Here is a 15,115-nt window from a genome sequence, read left to right as displayed (position 1 = left end):
TGTCTTCTCATCTGTATACAGATGTTAGTAAAGTTGAAAACAATAACTCCCTATACAAAAATAAAATATTTACTTTCAAATAAAAAGGCACAGTTAAGGCCAAAATGATTCATCCCACCTTGTTGTAGATCTAGATTCATTTGGGGAGGCATCTCTGAAAAGAAAACCAAACTATGTAAAGTCAAAATAATGCAGTTATGTTTACACTTTACCAGAAAAATGGCATTTCAAAAATCATTTATATCATTCTCAATAATCTTTGGAAATGTATTCATTGGTAGTACACCAGTCCAATCCTTCTTATTATAGCTGAGCAGCTTTTTAAGTTTTCCTTACCACCGTTCTCCACTGATATTTTGGTTTTTTCTGAATGAATTTGTGCGTCGGGCCAAATTAAAACGTGAATATTCCTTTCAGACAGAAGCAGGAGAATTGGGAAAAACAAAAAGGTTAAGAAAGGTAGACATAACTCACATTTAGTCATACAAAAAACTATATCTGGTTTTGATGATTTTTAACTTTTCCAGTAACATTTTAAAACTCTTGGTTAAGTGTGTATAAAGTCGCTGGAATGAACTGATCCACTTCCTATTTTGTCTGTATTGACCAATCACTAGCTAACATTTTTCTGTGCTTTCAGCAACTCTGCACTGTTGTTGTTGTTTTTTATATCAGTGTTGTTGTTTGTGTATTTGTTTTGTTGTGGAGCTGTGCTGGCTTGCTGCGTTGGCTCCGCCCCCTCCCCCTGTCATTCACCCATGTCATGTGATGTTGTCTCCTCCAATCAGAGTGGTGTCCTAAAGCACAACACGCTCACCCTGGGCATGCTCTATCAGGGCGGGGGTCACGGCCAGGGGCGCAGCACCACTTTGAACTTTAACCTTTACAATAACACTAGGCATGAGCCCCCTGCTGGCCGCTGGCTGCCACTACCTCCGCCTCCGTCTGCCATCATCGTGAGTATCCTGATGAGAAAACTAAAACCCTGATTACAATCACTGCATGCTTTGGGGAGCTGCAGGCGATGGTCGTTTTAACCACATTAAACGTTTTTTGTTTGTTTGTTGACTGTTTATATCACCGTTTAAACCTGCATGTTTTATCCAAACAACTAAAGGAGTCACAGGAATTCTACCTGCCATTTTCTTTTTAAATAGGACTTATATGAATCTAACATAATATTCCATAATAGTATTTGCGACTTATTAAAGTGGACTACATTTGCTGACTGTGAATTCTGACTTTGTTCTCAAATTTCTTGCTTTAAATTCAAAATTGACTTTTAAGAATTCAGCTTTTTTTCTAAAAATCTAAATTTTTGTCTCAGAATCGACTTTAGACTCCAAATTCTGACTTTTAATTCAGAATCTGACTTTTTTTTTCTGAGTTCTTTTTTCTGAATTTTTTTTTTTCTGAAAAACTTTGATTTTAAAATCAGAATTCTTTTTTTTCTCAAAATTCTGGCTTTATTCTCAGAATTTTGATTTTTGAACTGAAAAGATTAAAGTAACACTCTAATCTGTCTATTTGTGACCAGATTAGGACTATCAGGTTTAAACAGTTTTAAACCGGTTAGTTTTACTCTACAGAAAAATATACCAATAAATTTATGACTTCTGTGGAACTAGTATCTATGTTTCAATGAAAGAATCTCAAATTCTTAAAAGTTACATCAAAGTACTTTGGTTAAAGTCTTATTTTTAAAGTATTTATGAAATAAATAAAATATTTGTTTAAGCTGAAGAGTAAAAACACCAGACATGCTTTTCTTTGTGTTGGTAATTAACTGATTTTAGTTGGAAAGTATAATCTTCCAGCCTTAATCCTGTTAAAAAGTGTAATCTCTCCAGTTGACGCTCAGGAGAATAACTGCTGTGAACCTTTTCAGTATTTTTCTTTCTGTCTCTATATTTCTCAGACGCCGTCTCAGCAGGCTGCAATGCTGGATAATGACCAGGAGGGGGTGACAGGGAGCAACCAGTGGGCTCCCTACTCACTCGGTCGAAGAGACGTTCCGCCTGAGAACCTCATGAAAAAGGTAATGGATCGATAAATCGGTGAATGTAAACCCTTTGAAATCGGATACGAGAAATGTAAAACCTGATTTTAGGAAACTGGCTAATGACTAATTGTCATTTTGTGGTGCTTGTTTCCACAGGGCGGACATTCACACAACCCCTCCCATCAGTCACACAACACCATGATCGTCACCTCCACCTCCTCATCCTCAGCCACCGTGCCTCACCGCGTTGTCGGGCAGCAGGTTTATGACGGGATGATGAACAAGGGGGGCCAATACCAACAGGGAATGTCACTGTCAGTGGTACCAGCAGGCGGTCCGGGCCAGTACCAAGGCAACGTCTCACAGGGTAAGCAACAAAACGTATCTCTATGTTATGCTTTAATGAGCTATATTTTACATTTAATGCCTTGCAACGCTGCAAAAACATAAAATCATACAATTTTTCTTCTAGTTTCTACTGCAAATATCTCACTGTACTTGACATAAAACAAGTGCAGTGAGTAAAAGTAACTTAAAAGTAACTATTTGAGCTTATTTTAACTAAATAATTCCTTAATATTGATGAAAAACTAGTAGATTGTTTTTCTTATAACAAGGGAAAAATGTCTTGTAATAAGTGAATTAACCTGCCAATGGAACAAGGACTTTTTCATCAATATTAAGAAATTATTTAGTTAAAATAAACTCATTTTTATTGCTGAAAAGTTTTCTCTTATTTCAAGACATTTTCACCCATGTGCCTAAAATCAGCACTGCAAAAACACAAAACCTTATGAAGTATTTTTAATCTAGTTTCTATTGCAAATATCTTACTTGAAATAAGAGAGCTTACTAACATTACTAACTTACTAACAACTAACATTTCAGCAAGCTAGAAGAGTTTGTTTAAAGTGAATAATTCTTTAATACTGGTGAAAATGTACTACTTCCTTTGGCAGATTAATTCAGCTATAATAAGAGATTTTACTCTTGTCATAAGTGAAATAATCTGCTAATAGGACTAGTACTTTTTCATCAATATGAAGGAATTATTTAGTTAAAACAAGCTCAAAAAAGTTACTTGTAAGTAAGTTTTTTTCCAAATGAACTATGATATTTGCACTAGAAACTACATTAAAGTTACTTGGTAAGATTTGGTGTTTTGCAGTGAAAAGTATCAATATCCTTTGACTTCTCTAACATTTTGTCATATTGTTGAAGTATTTGTAATTGATTGAATGCAAAATACTTCATATTTGTGATGTGGAAGGAAATTGAATGGTTTTATAATAAGGAACACATTAAGAAATCATGTTAAAAGTCCAACATTCTTCATATTTAAGTCAATAAGAACTCAATTGATTTATTATAATCTTACTCTATAATCTTAAAAGTTTTTTTAAAAAATAGTCTTAAAGAGAGACTATAGTTGGCGTTTGAGTATTGTCAATAGTGTTTTCCAATAACTTGCTGGTAAAATTTTTACATTTTTTGTCAACTTAGCAAGTTTTCTGAGGGAAACCCAGAATTTTAAATAATAAACCAAACTTTTATTTGTTTCTGTTTTGTGTTTTCCTCAGGCCTCCCCTCCCCTGGCCAGGCGTACCCCAGTGGCGGCCTCCCCATGGCGCTGTCATCATCTGGAAACCAATCTCAGTACAACCCCCACACCTCCCATCAGCCGGCTACCAATCCGCAGTACCACGTGAATCAGGGCATGACCCACAGCAACCAGGCCGTCATGGCGACCCACACCAACCCCCGGCCTCAGAGCGCTCGCTGCCTGCTGCAGACTAAAGGCCAGAAAAGCACGGATGGTTTCCAAGAGCAGGTATGGAAGGTGCTAAGTGCTTGTTCTGCTGCTAAGCACACAGGAAAAGCACAAGTAGTTAGCATTTATCAAAAACAATAATGGCTGATTCTGCCAAGCAGATTTTGATGCAAAAACATAAAGTCAGTCTTATCAAGTATATTTGGTCTCGTTTATAGTGCAAATGTGTCAGCATACTTGATTTAAAACTAAATTAACTTCTAAAGTAACTTTTTAGGAAGATATAGAAGGTTGTTTTGTGTAAATAATTAATATTGATGAAATACTTCCACTGGCAGAAAAATGTCTCGTTATTAGTGAAGTCCCAGTGGAATTAGTACGTTTTTTTTAATTAATATTACGGAATTATTTACTTATTTCTTAGCTTCTATATCTTGTTAAAAAGTTACTTTTAAGTTTTATCTTATTTCAAGTGTACTAAGATGTTTGCATTAGAAATTAGACCAAAATATTTGATAGCTTGACCAACATCACTGCAAAAACTCAAAGTCTTACCAAGTAATTTTGGTCTATTTTCTAGTGCAAATATGTTATTAGACTTGAATCAAGACAAAACTAGCCTAAAGTAAATTTTTAACTAGATGTAGGAGCTTGTTTTATGTAAATAATTCCTTAATGGTGATAATTTAATTCCACTGGTGGATTTATTTCACTTATATAAGGAGAAAAATGTCTTGTTATAAATTAAGTGCCAGTAGTACTTTTAAAAAAAATTAATGTTAAGGAATTATTCAATAAAAACAAGCTCCTATATCTTCTTGACAAATTACTTGCATGTCTTAAATTTGTCTTATTTCAAGAGTAATAATATATTTTACTAGAAACTAGACCGTAAATTTTTGGTAGGATTGTTTTTCTTTTTGTTGTTGCAATAAACAAGCAGCTAATATTGATAAAATGTGGAGATAATTAAGTAACTTAGCCACCACAGAGCCACCATCTGTGCTGAAACCAAGCCAGAGGTGTCAGTCGTAATCAGAAACGTTCCGCAGATGGAGAGCGCCGTTCCCGTTTAGAAAGGGACAGGAAGTCGATCTGCACCGCGACCTGCCTGCGGGTTTTTTTTGTTTTTCTTGTTTTCCCCCCTGCATTGCAAGAGATAGCTTCCCATTATGCCAAACAGCAAAACACTGGCAGCGTTATTTGTGGCCTGGTTGTTCCAAATAGCTGCCAGAGCGCTCCTCCTCGCGTTTATTTGCTCTTTGCAGTTTTCGCCGTGCATGCGTTTCACTCTCAGCCGTCTCTCTCTGCTCTTCCTGCCCAGCTGTGTGTGAGGATAGAGAAGAACCCCGGCCTCGGCTTCAGTATCTCTGGCGGCATCAGCGGCCAGGGGAACCCCTTCAAACCCTCCGATATGGTACGACCTGACCCAGCCTGTCAGCCAATCACAGCCTCCTCAGCTTTACCTCAGAGTTGCCATGGAAACTGCAGCTCGTTACGGCAGTGTTTGTCTGTGAGGCAGAGAGGCCGACGTGGTTAACTTACAGTGAATATTTTTCTTTTCATAAACAGCTGAAGTTCATTTATTGGGCTTAATTTGACTTAAAGAGGCAGGTTTATGTTTGTTTTCCAGGCACATTGTGGCATTTTGCAGCTAAATTAACCAGAGGTGGGTAGAGTGACCACAAATTGTACTCAAGTAGAAGTAAAAAGTAGCCAAGAAATTACTCAAGTAAGAGTAAAAAAGTATTTGGTAAAAAAGTCTATGCAAATACAGAGTAACTGATCAAGTTACCAATCATTTAATATTTAAAAGTTACAAAATTAGATAAACCAAAATATAAAGTTAAGTTGAAATTTTGGTATTTTAAGGACAAAAATGACAGTAATTAATCTTAAGTAATAAAATCAGTAGAATTAAATGTTTCCAAATCAGTTTCTTTCAAAATGAAACTTTAACAACTTTAACTGTGTCTGGTGAATTTTTGGTTAAAACATGTTTGTTTTTCATTTAGCGGGTAGAAAATCCAGAAATTTTACTCAAGAGTAGAAAATACAGCGTAGTAAAAAAAAAATTTTTTCAGAACAGTTAAATAAATGTAACGCGATACTACCAAACTCTACAGTCAAGTAATTATATTACCTTCAGTTGTTAAAAAATGCTATAAATGTCAACTATGCCTTGAAATTGGGCCTCTGTCTCTTTAAATCCTTGCGCTCTGAAGTCATCACAACATGACTCCTCTATTAACCCTTTAAAAACGTTTTTATCAGTAAAGTAGCTCATATGATGAGCTCAGCAGTTCCACAAGGTGTTTGCTGATTGCTGCTGGCTAGTCTGAAGGAGCTGAGTGGGTGGGGGAGGGTGTCCTGTGAGAAACCGCAGCTTCCAGGAAGAGCGTCGCCTTGGAGGCGGGGCTACGTCCACCTATCTGAATGGTTGCCATGGAGATTAAAGGATGTCTAAAACATGAATGAAAATATCAAAGCAAGTATGTTTTTGATTTGGGATGTAAAGCTTAAAAAAGCTGATTTAAGCGAACACCGCCCCTTTAAATGTATTGAAAACATAACTGAAATTCATCAGGTTAGTAGAAAAAACAAAGACCTAACATATTTTCTGCAGCTGCTTTGAACCGCCTTGTAGCGTCATCAGACTCAACTCTTACAAGACACGCCAATCTCTTTCATCGATGGGACTTCTAAATTTGACTGAGCCTGTCTGCAGCAGCAGCCTGTTGGGTCAGAGATCCCCCAGGCCCGCTCTGCAAGGCGATCTGTCCCAGAAACAAGACGCTCCGGTCGGCCTCAAGGAGCGCGGCGCCGCACACAAAAAGCTGCAGCTGCTTTTTTTGGCCGTCTGTTTTTGGCTCTGTGGGCGATTTGCTTTGCTTCAGGGATGGAAGGTGTGACATTTTATTCTGACGGGACGGCCCATTCTGAGGACGAATGGTGAAGTTTTACTGTGAAGGTAGAAAGAAAACTGTCGTTTAACTTTTATATTAAGGTCGGGTAGCTGCTGACTTGAGCAGTTATTTTATAGTTTCTATTATAGTTGGTCATAAAGAGGCAGCAGAGTCTCTGCAGATGAAATGTTTTGAGTAAGTCATGACAGAATGCATGCTCTATAAAAAAACATCTTAAATGATCATATTTTTACAGGTTCTGGAAAAGCATAACTCCATATTTATCCCTTGAACTTATTCTCATTATGTCTGATTAGAACCAGAATATTCAAAACTTGTTTTAAGACTTTTAAAATTTTATTTATAGAGCACCTTCCTCAGAGAGCAGTCATAAAGTGGGAATTATTTACTTTTGAAGAGGTTATAGGTTTACTTTTAAGCATAATAAAAGGGCATTATTATGTAAAATTTACATTTTTGAGCTTTACATCATGTTATAATGTTATTAACTCATCAAAAACATACCTGGAAATAGTTTATTCTCCCATGGCAACCATTCAGCTGGGCGGCCTTCGAGGCACAGCTCCTTCAGACTAGCCATCAGCAATTAGCAAACACCTGGTGGAACTGCACATCTGCTGAGCTCATTATGCAACGCTGGTCAAACGTTGTAAAAGGGTTAATAGGGGAGCCATATTGGGATGACCTCCTGAAGGCAGAGTTACAGAAAGAGCAGGAGTTTTTAAAGAGGCAGAGTCCCAATTTCAATGTGTTAAGTTACAAAGTAAAATTTATTTTAAGTTATATTTGGTTATAAATAGCATTTTTTAATTTTTTAACAACAGAAGGTAACATGGTTACTTGGTGGTTGTACCATAAAATGCCAAACGCATAATACTGCCCCTTTAAGGTGTTGGAATAACCCTTAAAAATTAAATAAAATTTAATTGGGAATCTGCAGAGTACTCTCCATTTAATCTGAAATTCTCTAAATATACTACAAACACTGCTGAGCTGTAATTGTAGCAAAATATTTTAAAGACGTGGATGGTCCCACCTTTTTCTTCAACTTTACAGCCTTTTTTGCTACTGCGAGAAAACTCAATGAAACCCATAAGAGTGAATTATTCTGCAAAGTCCTGAGCAGCATCGTAGCATGGAGACGGGTAACTCTCAGGTGAAACACTGTATAACTATAAAGGGCTTTAAAATAGGAACTCTCTGCTTTCCAGTACAAAACAATTAAGATGACTTGTCAGAGTAAAAACTCAGCAAATATCTTTACTGTGTTTCACTAATATTTACCATGGATGTTGCAAATGGGGTATTGTGTATATACCAGGTTTAAGCCTTTTAAATTCACAAAATTACACATCAATGCTTTGATTAACAGAGCTAAAGAAATACAGTGACACTAATCCTTGGTGTGGTAGCTCCCTCTAGTGTTCAGCTTGTTTTTTGCATTATTTTGAAATGAATTATCTCAACATGGTGTCAAACTGAAGGCTCTGGGGCCAAATCTGGAATCTGGGCGAATAGCTTTTTATGTGGCCCTCTGGACTCCAGAGAGGTGCAGAAATAAAACCTTATGTGCTTAAATATTATTTTATCAATCAGTTTGTTTTTTGTTTGCTGCCAAATTACGTCAGTCAGTCCCTCCAGTTTTTTGCGTATTCACACAGAATCAACACGTTTTGTGCTAATGCGTAATCATGAGTTTATTGCAAATTTTGGATTGATAAATAATGGTCAAATACATTGGGTTTACAGATGCTAACTCCCACCTGCCTCAGCTGTAGCAAAGAAATCACATTTACTGCCATACGTAAGCACAAAAATATTTAATATGTCTCCAGGAAACAATCATTAAATTCCAGAGGGACGGATCATTTTGAAAAGATATTTACAGCAGAACTCATGTAATGCACACACAGCTATTTATTAGCATTAAAACAATTTGTTTAAGGTTTTTATCAATGCGTTTTTTGAAAACATTCATAATCTAACTGTGGTTCAAGATTCAGATGAGTTTGAAATCCTTGACTTTGGAAATCCTGTACAATGCAAGGCATAAATGTAACGGTTTCAGTAAGAGTTGCTTAATAATAAATAGTAACCAGCTGTGAAAAAGTACCAACTTTAATTTGTATTTAAGTGAGGAACCAAGATGTGATGCCTAATTAACTTTAAGTTGCAGCAGCGTATTCTCTTCCTGCTCTGGGTCGGGTTTAGTCCATTGATGGCGCCATGCAGAACTCATTATTCGGTGTCTGAAGAGAAGCAACAGTAATCCTGAAGGATTGCACCTCTCTGCACCTCTGGGTCCATTTCAGTTCTGTTAATTAGAGCACAGCAAGAAGAAAAGTTGCCTCATATTGACTGGATCTTTGATTTGTTCGCTTTTCAGAAGAAAGTGTTTCCTTTCTGCCTGTCTTTATTCTTCTCTATATTATATAAGGCTCTTCTCTGAAAGGTAAAACTAACAAAGTAAAAAATTTAAATCGAGAAAACATTTTTGCTACCTGAAATAAGTGAAAACAAAAACTAACTGGGACTTTACTATAAAACTGTCTTTTCTTTTAATTTTTGTATATACAACAAACATTACAGACTGACAAAAACCAAAAAGATGTATTGTTCTACAAAAGAGTGAACCAGATAATAGAATGAATAACAAACAAGGTGGTTTACATAATAATGGAAACATTCAAAACACAGAACATAATCAACTGGTGTCACAACAAAAACAATGAAATTGTTTAACATATATGGATTAAAATTTACTTTTTTCTGTTAATTTTGGCAATTATTTTCTTTTTGAATTATTATTTTTCTATTCTCTTTTCTATACTGCTAGAATAACCCAGCGTCACAGATATTTTGGGTAGAAGAGGAAAAGAGAGGGAGAAAATAGAAAGCAAACAGATAAATAAATAAAAGTACATCCCAGAACAAAGAATAAATAAATAAATATAGGATAACTTTAAAAAACACTCTGTGATCTTATTATTAGCCTCTCCCATTTCCTCTCTCCTCCCCTGGTCTTTGGTGGCACTAATTACCAAAAACAGACATTATAAATATATTAGTGTTTGTTTTCATTCTTATGAATCTTTCATTCTACGTTTTTGCAAAAAAAATCGATGTATTTTCTAAAGTCTTTTGCTAAAATGTCTTCCAATTAAAAGGTTGTGTTTTTCTGTGATGAAAGATGAATTTATTTCAAACCTGTAATTGTTCTTTTACCAGAAATGCCCTCCACTGGGGATGTTGTACTTAAAAAAATATATAAAATTCCCCCCTTTGTTTATATTACTGTTGCACACTAAGCTAACTCTGATTTAGCTTCTAAAATCTCATCAGTCTGTGGAAAATATTTCTAAATTTTTTTCGGATTAAGACCCTTTTAACAAAACCTTGCTTTGTTGTGTTTTTCAGCTCTGTGTGCAACTGTTTTACTAATATCAGCTGATATCATATTTCCTTAAAATATACAGTGAGCTTTATCCAATCAAAGACTAATTGCAAATGTCAGTGTGGAAGCATCGTCTGCATGGCAAACTAACCAAGTTTGTTGCGGGATAATTGAAGTATTTTATTGTATGTATGAGGCTCACTGTATGATTGTCAGTGTTGCCACATGTTGCAACTTAACACCTATTTGTGTCTATTGCTGTGTTTACTCACTCACTGTAGTGTCCTGGATGGTGCTGCACCGTCTACTGCATCATGTTTTTATGTTTCCGGTTTTCTCGTGTCACTCCTTAACGGCACGTTTATCTGTGTTCAACATGTAAGCAGCCTGTTGAACCACGTGGAGTTTCTGCTGCTGCATTGTCTCAATCCTCTGTGTTCGAAAACATCTTTCAGCTCTGGGTGAAAAGATGTTGGTGTTTTTACAATCTCTGCCTTGGGTAATTGAGAAAAGAAAACATTGGGGGATATCTACTTATTTCCAAACCAACACATATTTTCCTTCCCATATTCTTGAATTATTTGCTCTTTGTTAATTTTTTTCTACATTTTTAGCTCTAGCCAATAGAAACTATTTTCTTTGCAACTTTGAAAAATGCTAAAGCCGTTTCTAAAAATTAAAAAAATAGCATTATCATAAACAATCCTTAGTAGTACTTTTGCAGTATTTTCATTCCTTTGAGGGAGAAATCTGATTTGTTTAAAGATTTGTTTTGTGTTTGGGGTTGGATATTGAGATGAGCATGAGAAAGGCAAAGATTCTAAACCATCGTGTCCCTGTGTTGTCCTAACGGTGTATCATTTTGACTTATAGGGTATCTTTGTTACTAGGGTACAGCATGACGGGCCCGCCGCCTCCTCACTGAAGCCCGGAGATAAGATACTGCAGGTAACATCCTCCCACTCGACATATCGTCAGGCTACAGTCAGCAACATCCGACCTTTTCAAATAATGAGGCAGCATATTCAGCAGGACATAGCACACAGTTTTCCATTCAAAGATGGGATGAAATCTCATCTTAGTAGCAACATACAGTGCCTAAAGTCACGTTGCAAAACTGCTAGCCAACGATAACTCCCATTGGTTTTGGCTAAAATGAGTTAAATCTTAAATGTGTACGTGATATATGAAATTGTCATCACTAAGACAAGTCAATGACAAGGTCAGGAAAAAGTTTTAATTAAAAAGAATGGCGAGGGAGACAGAAGTAGGTTAGCTATGCTAGCTTGACTTTGACAAACTCAACATGTAGATGGGCTGTGGAATTTCATGTGTTTCGGTTCAGTTAGAAAAAAAAATGGCAACACACATACCAACTCTCTGACAGATAATCAGAAGAGCAGGTGTTTAAATGAGCGAATCAGCCACCGTAGTGTTTGTACGATCACTTAATAATCGCAAAATACACATTATTTAGTCGTTGCTAATGTGTTTTTCTCAAACAAAAAACATATTTTTGTTTGCAATGTTTTTTGGGGGGGGTTTTGCAAACAAAAAAAAACATTTCCCACACAGAAATGTTTCACAAATATTTCTATGTGTGGGAAATATTTGTGTGTTTTTTTCTTGGTGATGAATCCTAAAGCCTTAGTGGAGCTATTGTCAGTCGGTTGCTATGGCAACGGATCTCTGCGTAGAGAGCAAGAAATACAAAAAATGAGAGTGGTTTTGAGTCGTTTTTCAAAGTTTTTTTTCCTTTACATTTTCCCTTTGCAGTGATGCGCTGCACTAAATTAATAATACCCAAATCTCCAGGTTTCTTTTTGTTAAGGCAGTTGCTCTACCGCGGCAACACGGCTATGGATGGCAAGTAAAAATACCAAATATGTTTGGTAATTTTTTTCTCTCAAAAAAGCCAGTCTTTGTTGATCATGATTGATTTGTGAAAATGATAATAAAAAATGTAAAACATCTAAGGTTTTTATAGGCACTGTAGCTGCAGTAAATATGCAGATTTATAATGTAAAATATCCACATTTCATTCTGCTTTATATTCTGCCTCTGTATCATGACCATACAGATATCTGGCATGAGCTTTCTCCCCCCGACTATTTCATTTTTTGTTTTTATCATTAGTTTTAAAAGCTTAGATATTAGAGCTATATTCTTTAATAAGAGAGCTGTAACATGTCATCAACTACAAACTCCATGTTTAATATAAGTTATAGAGCGTAAAGTAAAGTAATATGTCCTAACTTGTAGAGATTCTTGAGAAATAAGAATAAAAATCTCCTTTTGATCTTCATAATGAATCATGTAGTTCCGTTGTTTAAATTATTTAACTTATAACAAGGCAAAACTGTCCTGCTATAACAGAATTAATCCACTTCTTTCCCAATTTTAAGGAATTATTATCTTAAAACAAGCGCCTATATATTGCTGAAAAGTTACTTGTAAGTTAGTTTTGGCGTATTTCACGCTTACTAAGATATTTTCACTAAAAACTAGACCAAAAATACTTGGTAAGATTTTGTGTTTTTGCTGTGTAGAAGTTGATGCTGGTAACCGGAACATGTTTATTTGCACTTTAGGTAAACAAGCAATTAATCAATAACAATATATATGCAGATAAGCACGTGATCAGTATCAATAGATAATAAATCTGATAGAATATTCAATAATTTCACTGAACTCTGATCCAGAACCGCACAGCATTCTGGGGGATGTAGGCAGAGGAAAGGCTTTAGCCACTCTCACAGCTAGCTTAGCAAAGGATAGTGGAATCAACTCAGTCTCACAGTTTGGTTACCTAGCAACTCACTCACTGTTTGGTTACCTAGCAACTCACTCACTGTTTGAGTGCTAGTCGTTCTGGCAGCAGCTTAAGGTTTTCCCCACCATGCCTCATAACTGCTTAAAAATAAAAAAAAACACAATATTCACACCACCAGTTTGGCAGCATTTCATATATTAAAAACAAATAGCTAACCAGTAACGATCAATATTGACTGATATTAAACGCTTATAGATTTTCATTCTATCCTAATACTTTGATATTTTCATTTTCTACAGAAGAACTCGTAAAGTTGTAGCTCAGTCGTTCTCTAACTGTGGTCCGCGGCCGCCCCCTAGTGGTTTACCAGGTATTGCATGTAAAGTGATCACTTGTATGATGCTGAGAGTTTTCATGCGTCGTTCACGAACGATTAAATTCTTTTGAACAAGTTTCAGTTGGTGAGACCTGTTATTTGTTTTTTACAACAAATCCAACCTGCCATAGCTTTTTATGGGGCCTTCTAGACTCTGAAGTGACATATATGGAACCGTCAGGACATCTGCGTGCTTAAATATTATTTTATCAATCAAATCAACGCGTTTTTAATCTGTTTACTGTCAAATTACATAAATGTGTCCCTTCTGTTTCTTGTGAATTATCATAGAAATTCACACAAAATCAACAAATCCCTGCTCTTTTTTGTGCTAATACATAATTGTGAGTTTATTGCAGAATTTTGGATCTAAATGATTGTTTACAGTATTTCTTACTTCTACAAAACAGCTACTTCAGCCTCACTTAATGTCAAGTTATAATCTAATGATAAGGGAAGTAATAAAAAGCTGCATTTACCGTCATACATAAGTGCAAATATTTCTAAATTAATTCCACAAACACTTTGATTTTTATTGCAAAAAATCACAAAAATAATTGCAAAATTCTAGAAAGACTGAAAAGATTTTCAATATTATTTAATTAATTTTTTTAATATATATTTTAACAATTTTGTTTGCAGGTTTTATCAATACATTCTGGGACAACCGGCCCTTTAAGAACATTCATGATTTTGACTTGGCCCAAAATTACGATTTTAATTTTAATTTTGATGTTGTTTTCACGGGGCAATTTAAGGTTAGGTCGTCTGTGTTTGTTAAATGGGGTAGGTGATTTTCAGCCTGGAAAAGTTTGAGAAACCTTAATGTAGCTCAGTGCAATCGTTTAAACTGAATCCCAAAGCACAAATGAGGATGGCTAAAACTTACATTTTTCGGTTTTTGAACATTAACAGAACAATCAAGATAAGAAATCAGTGTCAGCTTTACGCTCATCTATGTTTCCCCCGCCTCCTCTCTGTTGTCTATCATCACTCCTAAAGTTGTACAGTTTAGCTGGATGAACGCATCTGAAAACCCTTTTTTGTCTTTACCCCTTCTCTTTCTACAGCATGACTGTGTAGCTCCTCCTCTCCTCTCTCTTTTCCCCCAACAGTGATGTGTTACTGAGATAATGATGGCAGTGACCCTCCATCCTCCCACAAAACACTCACACATTGACATGTGTATGGAAAATCTGCAGAACACATACCTCTATACACACATGCGCACACACACACATTGCTGTTGACTGTGCTGCGTGTTTGCCTTGCAGGCTAACGGACATAGTTTTTTACACATGGAGCACGAGACAGCCGTCTCTCTGCTGAAGAGTTTCCCTCGGACCGTGCACTTGGTGGTTCTGAGAGACGGCAGCACGCCATAGAAATAGTTTTATAACAAACAAACCCACTTCCCATCTCTACTCATCTCCATTCAACTCTACCCCACCTGCCCTCTGCTGGTGGCTTGTGGAACTGACATATGAGCCTTCTTTTTTTTTTCTTCTTTTTCTTCTTCTTCTTGTTTTTTGTAACCTTTTTAAAGGAACACACAGACATCTATTTGCCTATTGCTGGACCAAAGGCAAATACTAGTGCCAAAAGTACCATGGGAAACATCTCTTCTCTTCTGTCTACCAGAGGTCAGCGACCTGATTGACGGACGGACGGACCATGAAAGGATGCAACACTTTTCAGTTCCTTCACAGCTGCTGCAGTTTGGATATTGTGGTTGTTTTTCGAATGAGGCAGCTTTTCCATCAGCCAGTCAGATTTTAGTTATTTTTTATTGGAGGATTTTTAAAAAAAATTTTTTTGCTTTCCTTCACTTTCTTAGTTAACTCCAGTATGTAACTTTTTTTTTTTTTTTTT

General features: G+C 36.1%; 1 protein-coding gene across 13 annotated transcripts in view; it reads left to right on the top strand.

Moving 5' to 3' along the window:
* The window catches only part of lrrc7 (leucine rich repeat containing 7), a 142,210-nt gene extending 127,095 nt beyond the window's left edge, over positions 1-15,115 (top strand). For 6 of the 13 annotated variants that reach the window (XM_023339891.1, XM_023339892.1, XM_023339890.1 and 3 more), the window contains 6 exons: positions 789-956; positions 1,919-2,038; positions 2,159-2,369; positions 3,583-3,833; positions 5,098-5,190; positions 10,968-11,657. In XM_023339891.1, the coding sequence (XP_023195659.1) occupies positions 789-956; positions 1,919-2,038; positions 2,159-2,369; positions 3,583-3,833; positions 5,098-5,190; positions 10,968-11,228 (1,104 nt within the window). In that variant the 3' untranslated portion in view covers positions 11,229-11,657. Of the gene's footprint in view, positions 1-788; positions 957-1,918; positions 2,039-2,158; positions 2,370-3,582; positions 3,834-5,097; positions 5,191-10,967; positions 11,658-14,313 lie in introns of those variants that run through there. The other 7 variants (XM_023339899.1, XM_023339894.1, XM_023339895.1 and 4 more) reach the window with 6 other exon arrangements.

This window comes from Xiphophorus maculatus, chromosome 9, assembly GCF_002775205.1.
Source record: "Xiphophorus maculatus strain JP 163 A chromosome 9, X_maculatus-5.0-male, whole genome shotgun sequence".
Taxonomy (NCBI): Eukaryota; Metazoa; Chordata; class Actinopteri; order Cyprinodontiformes; family Poeciliidae; genus Xiphophorus; species Xiphophorus maculatus.
Note: the sequence above shows the minus strand (reverse complement) of the source record. Positions and strands in the feature narration are given on the sequence as shown.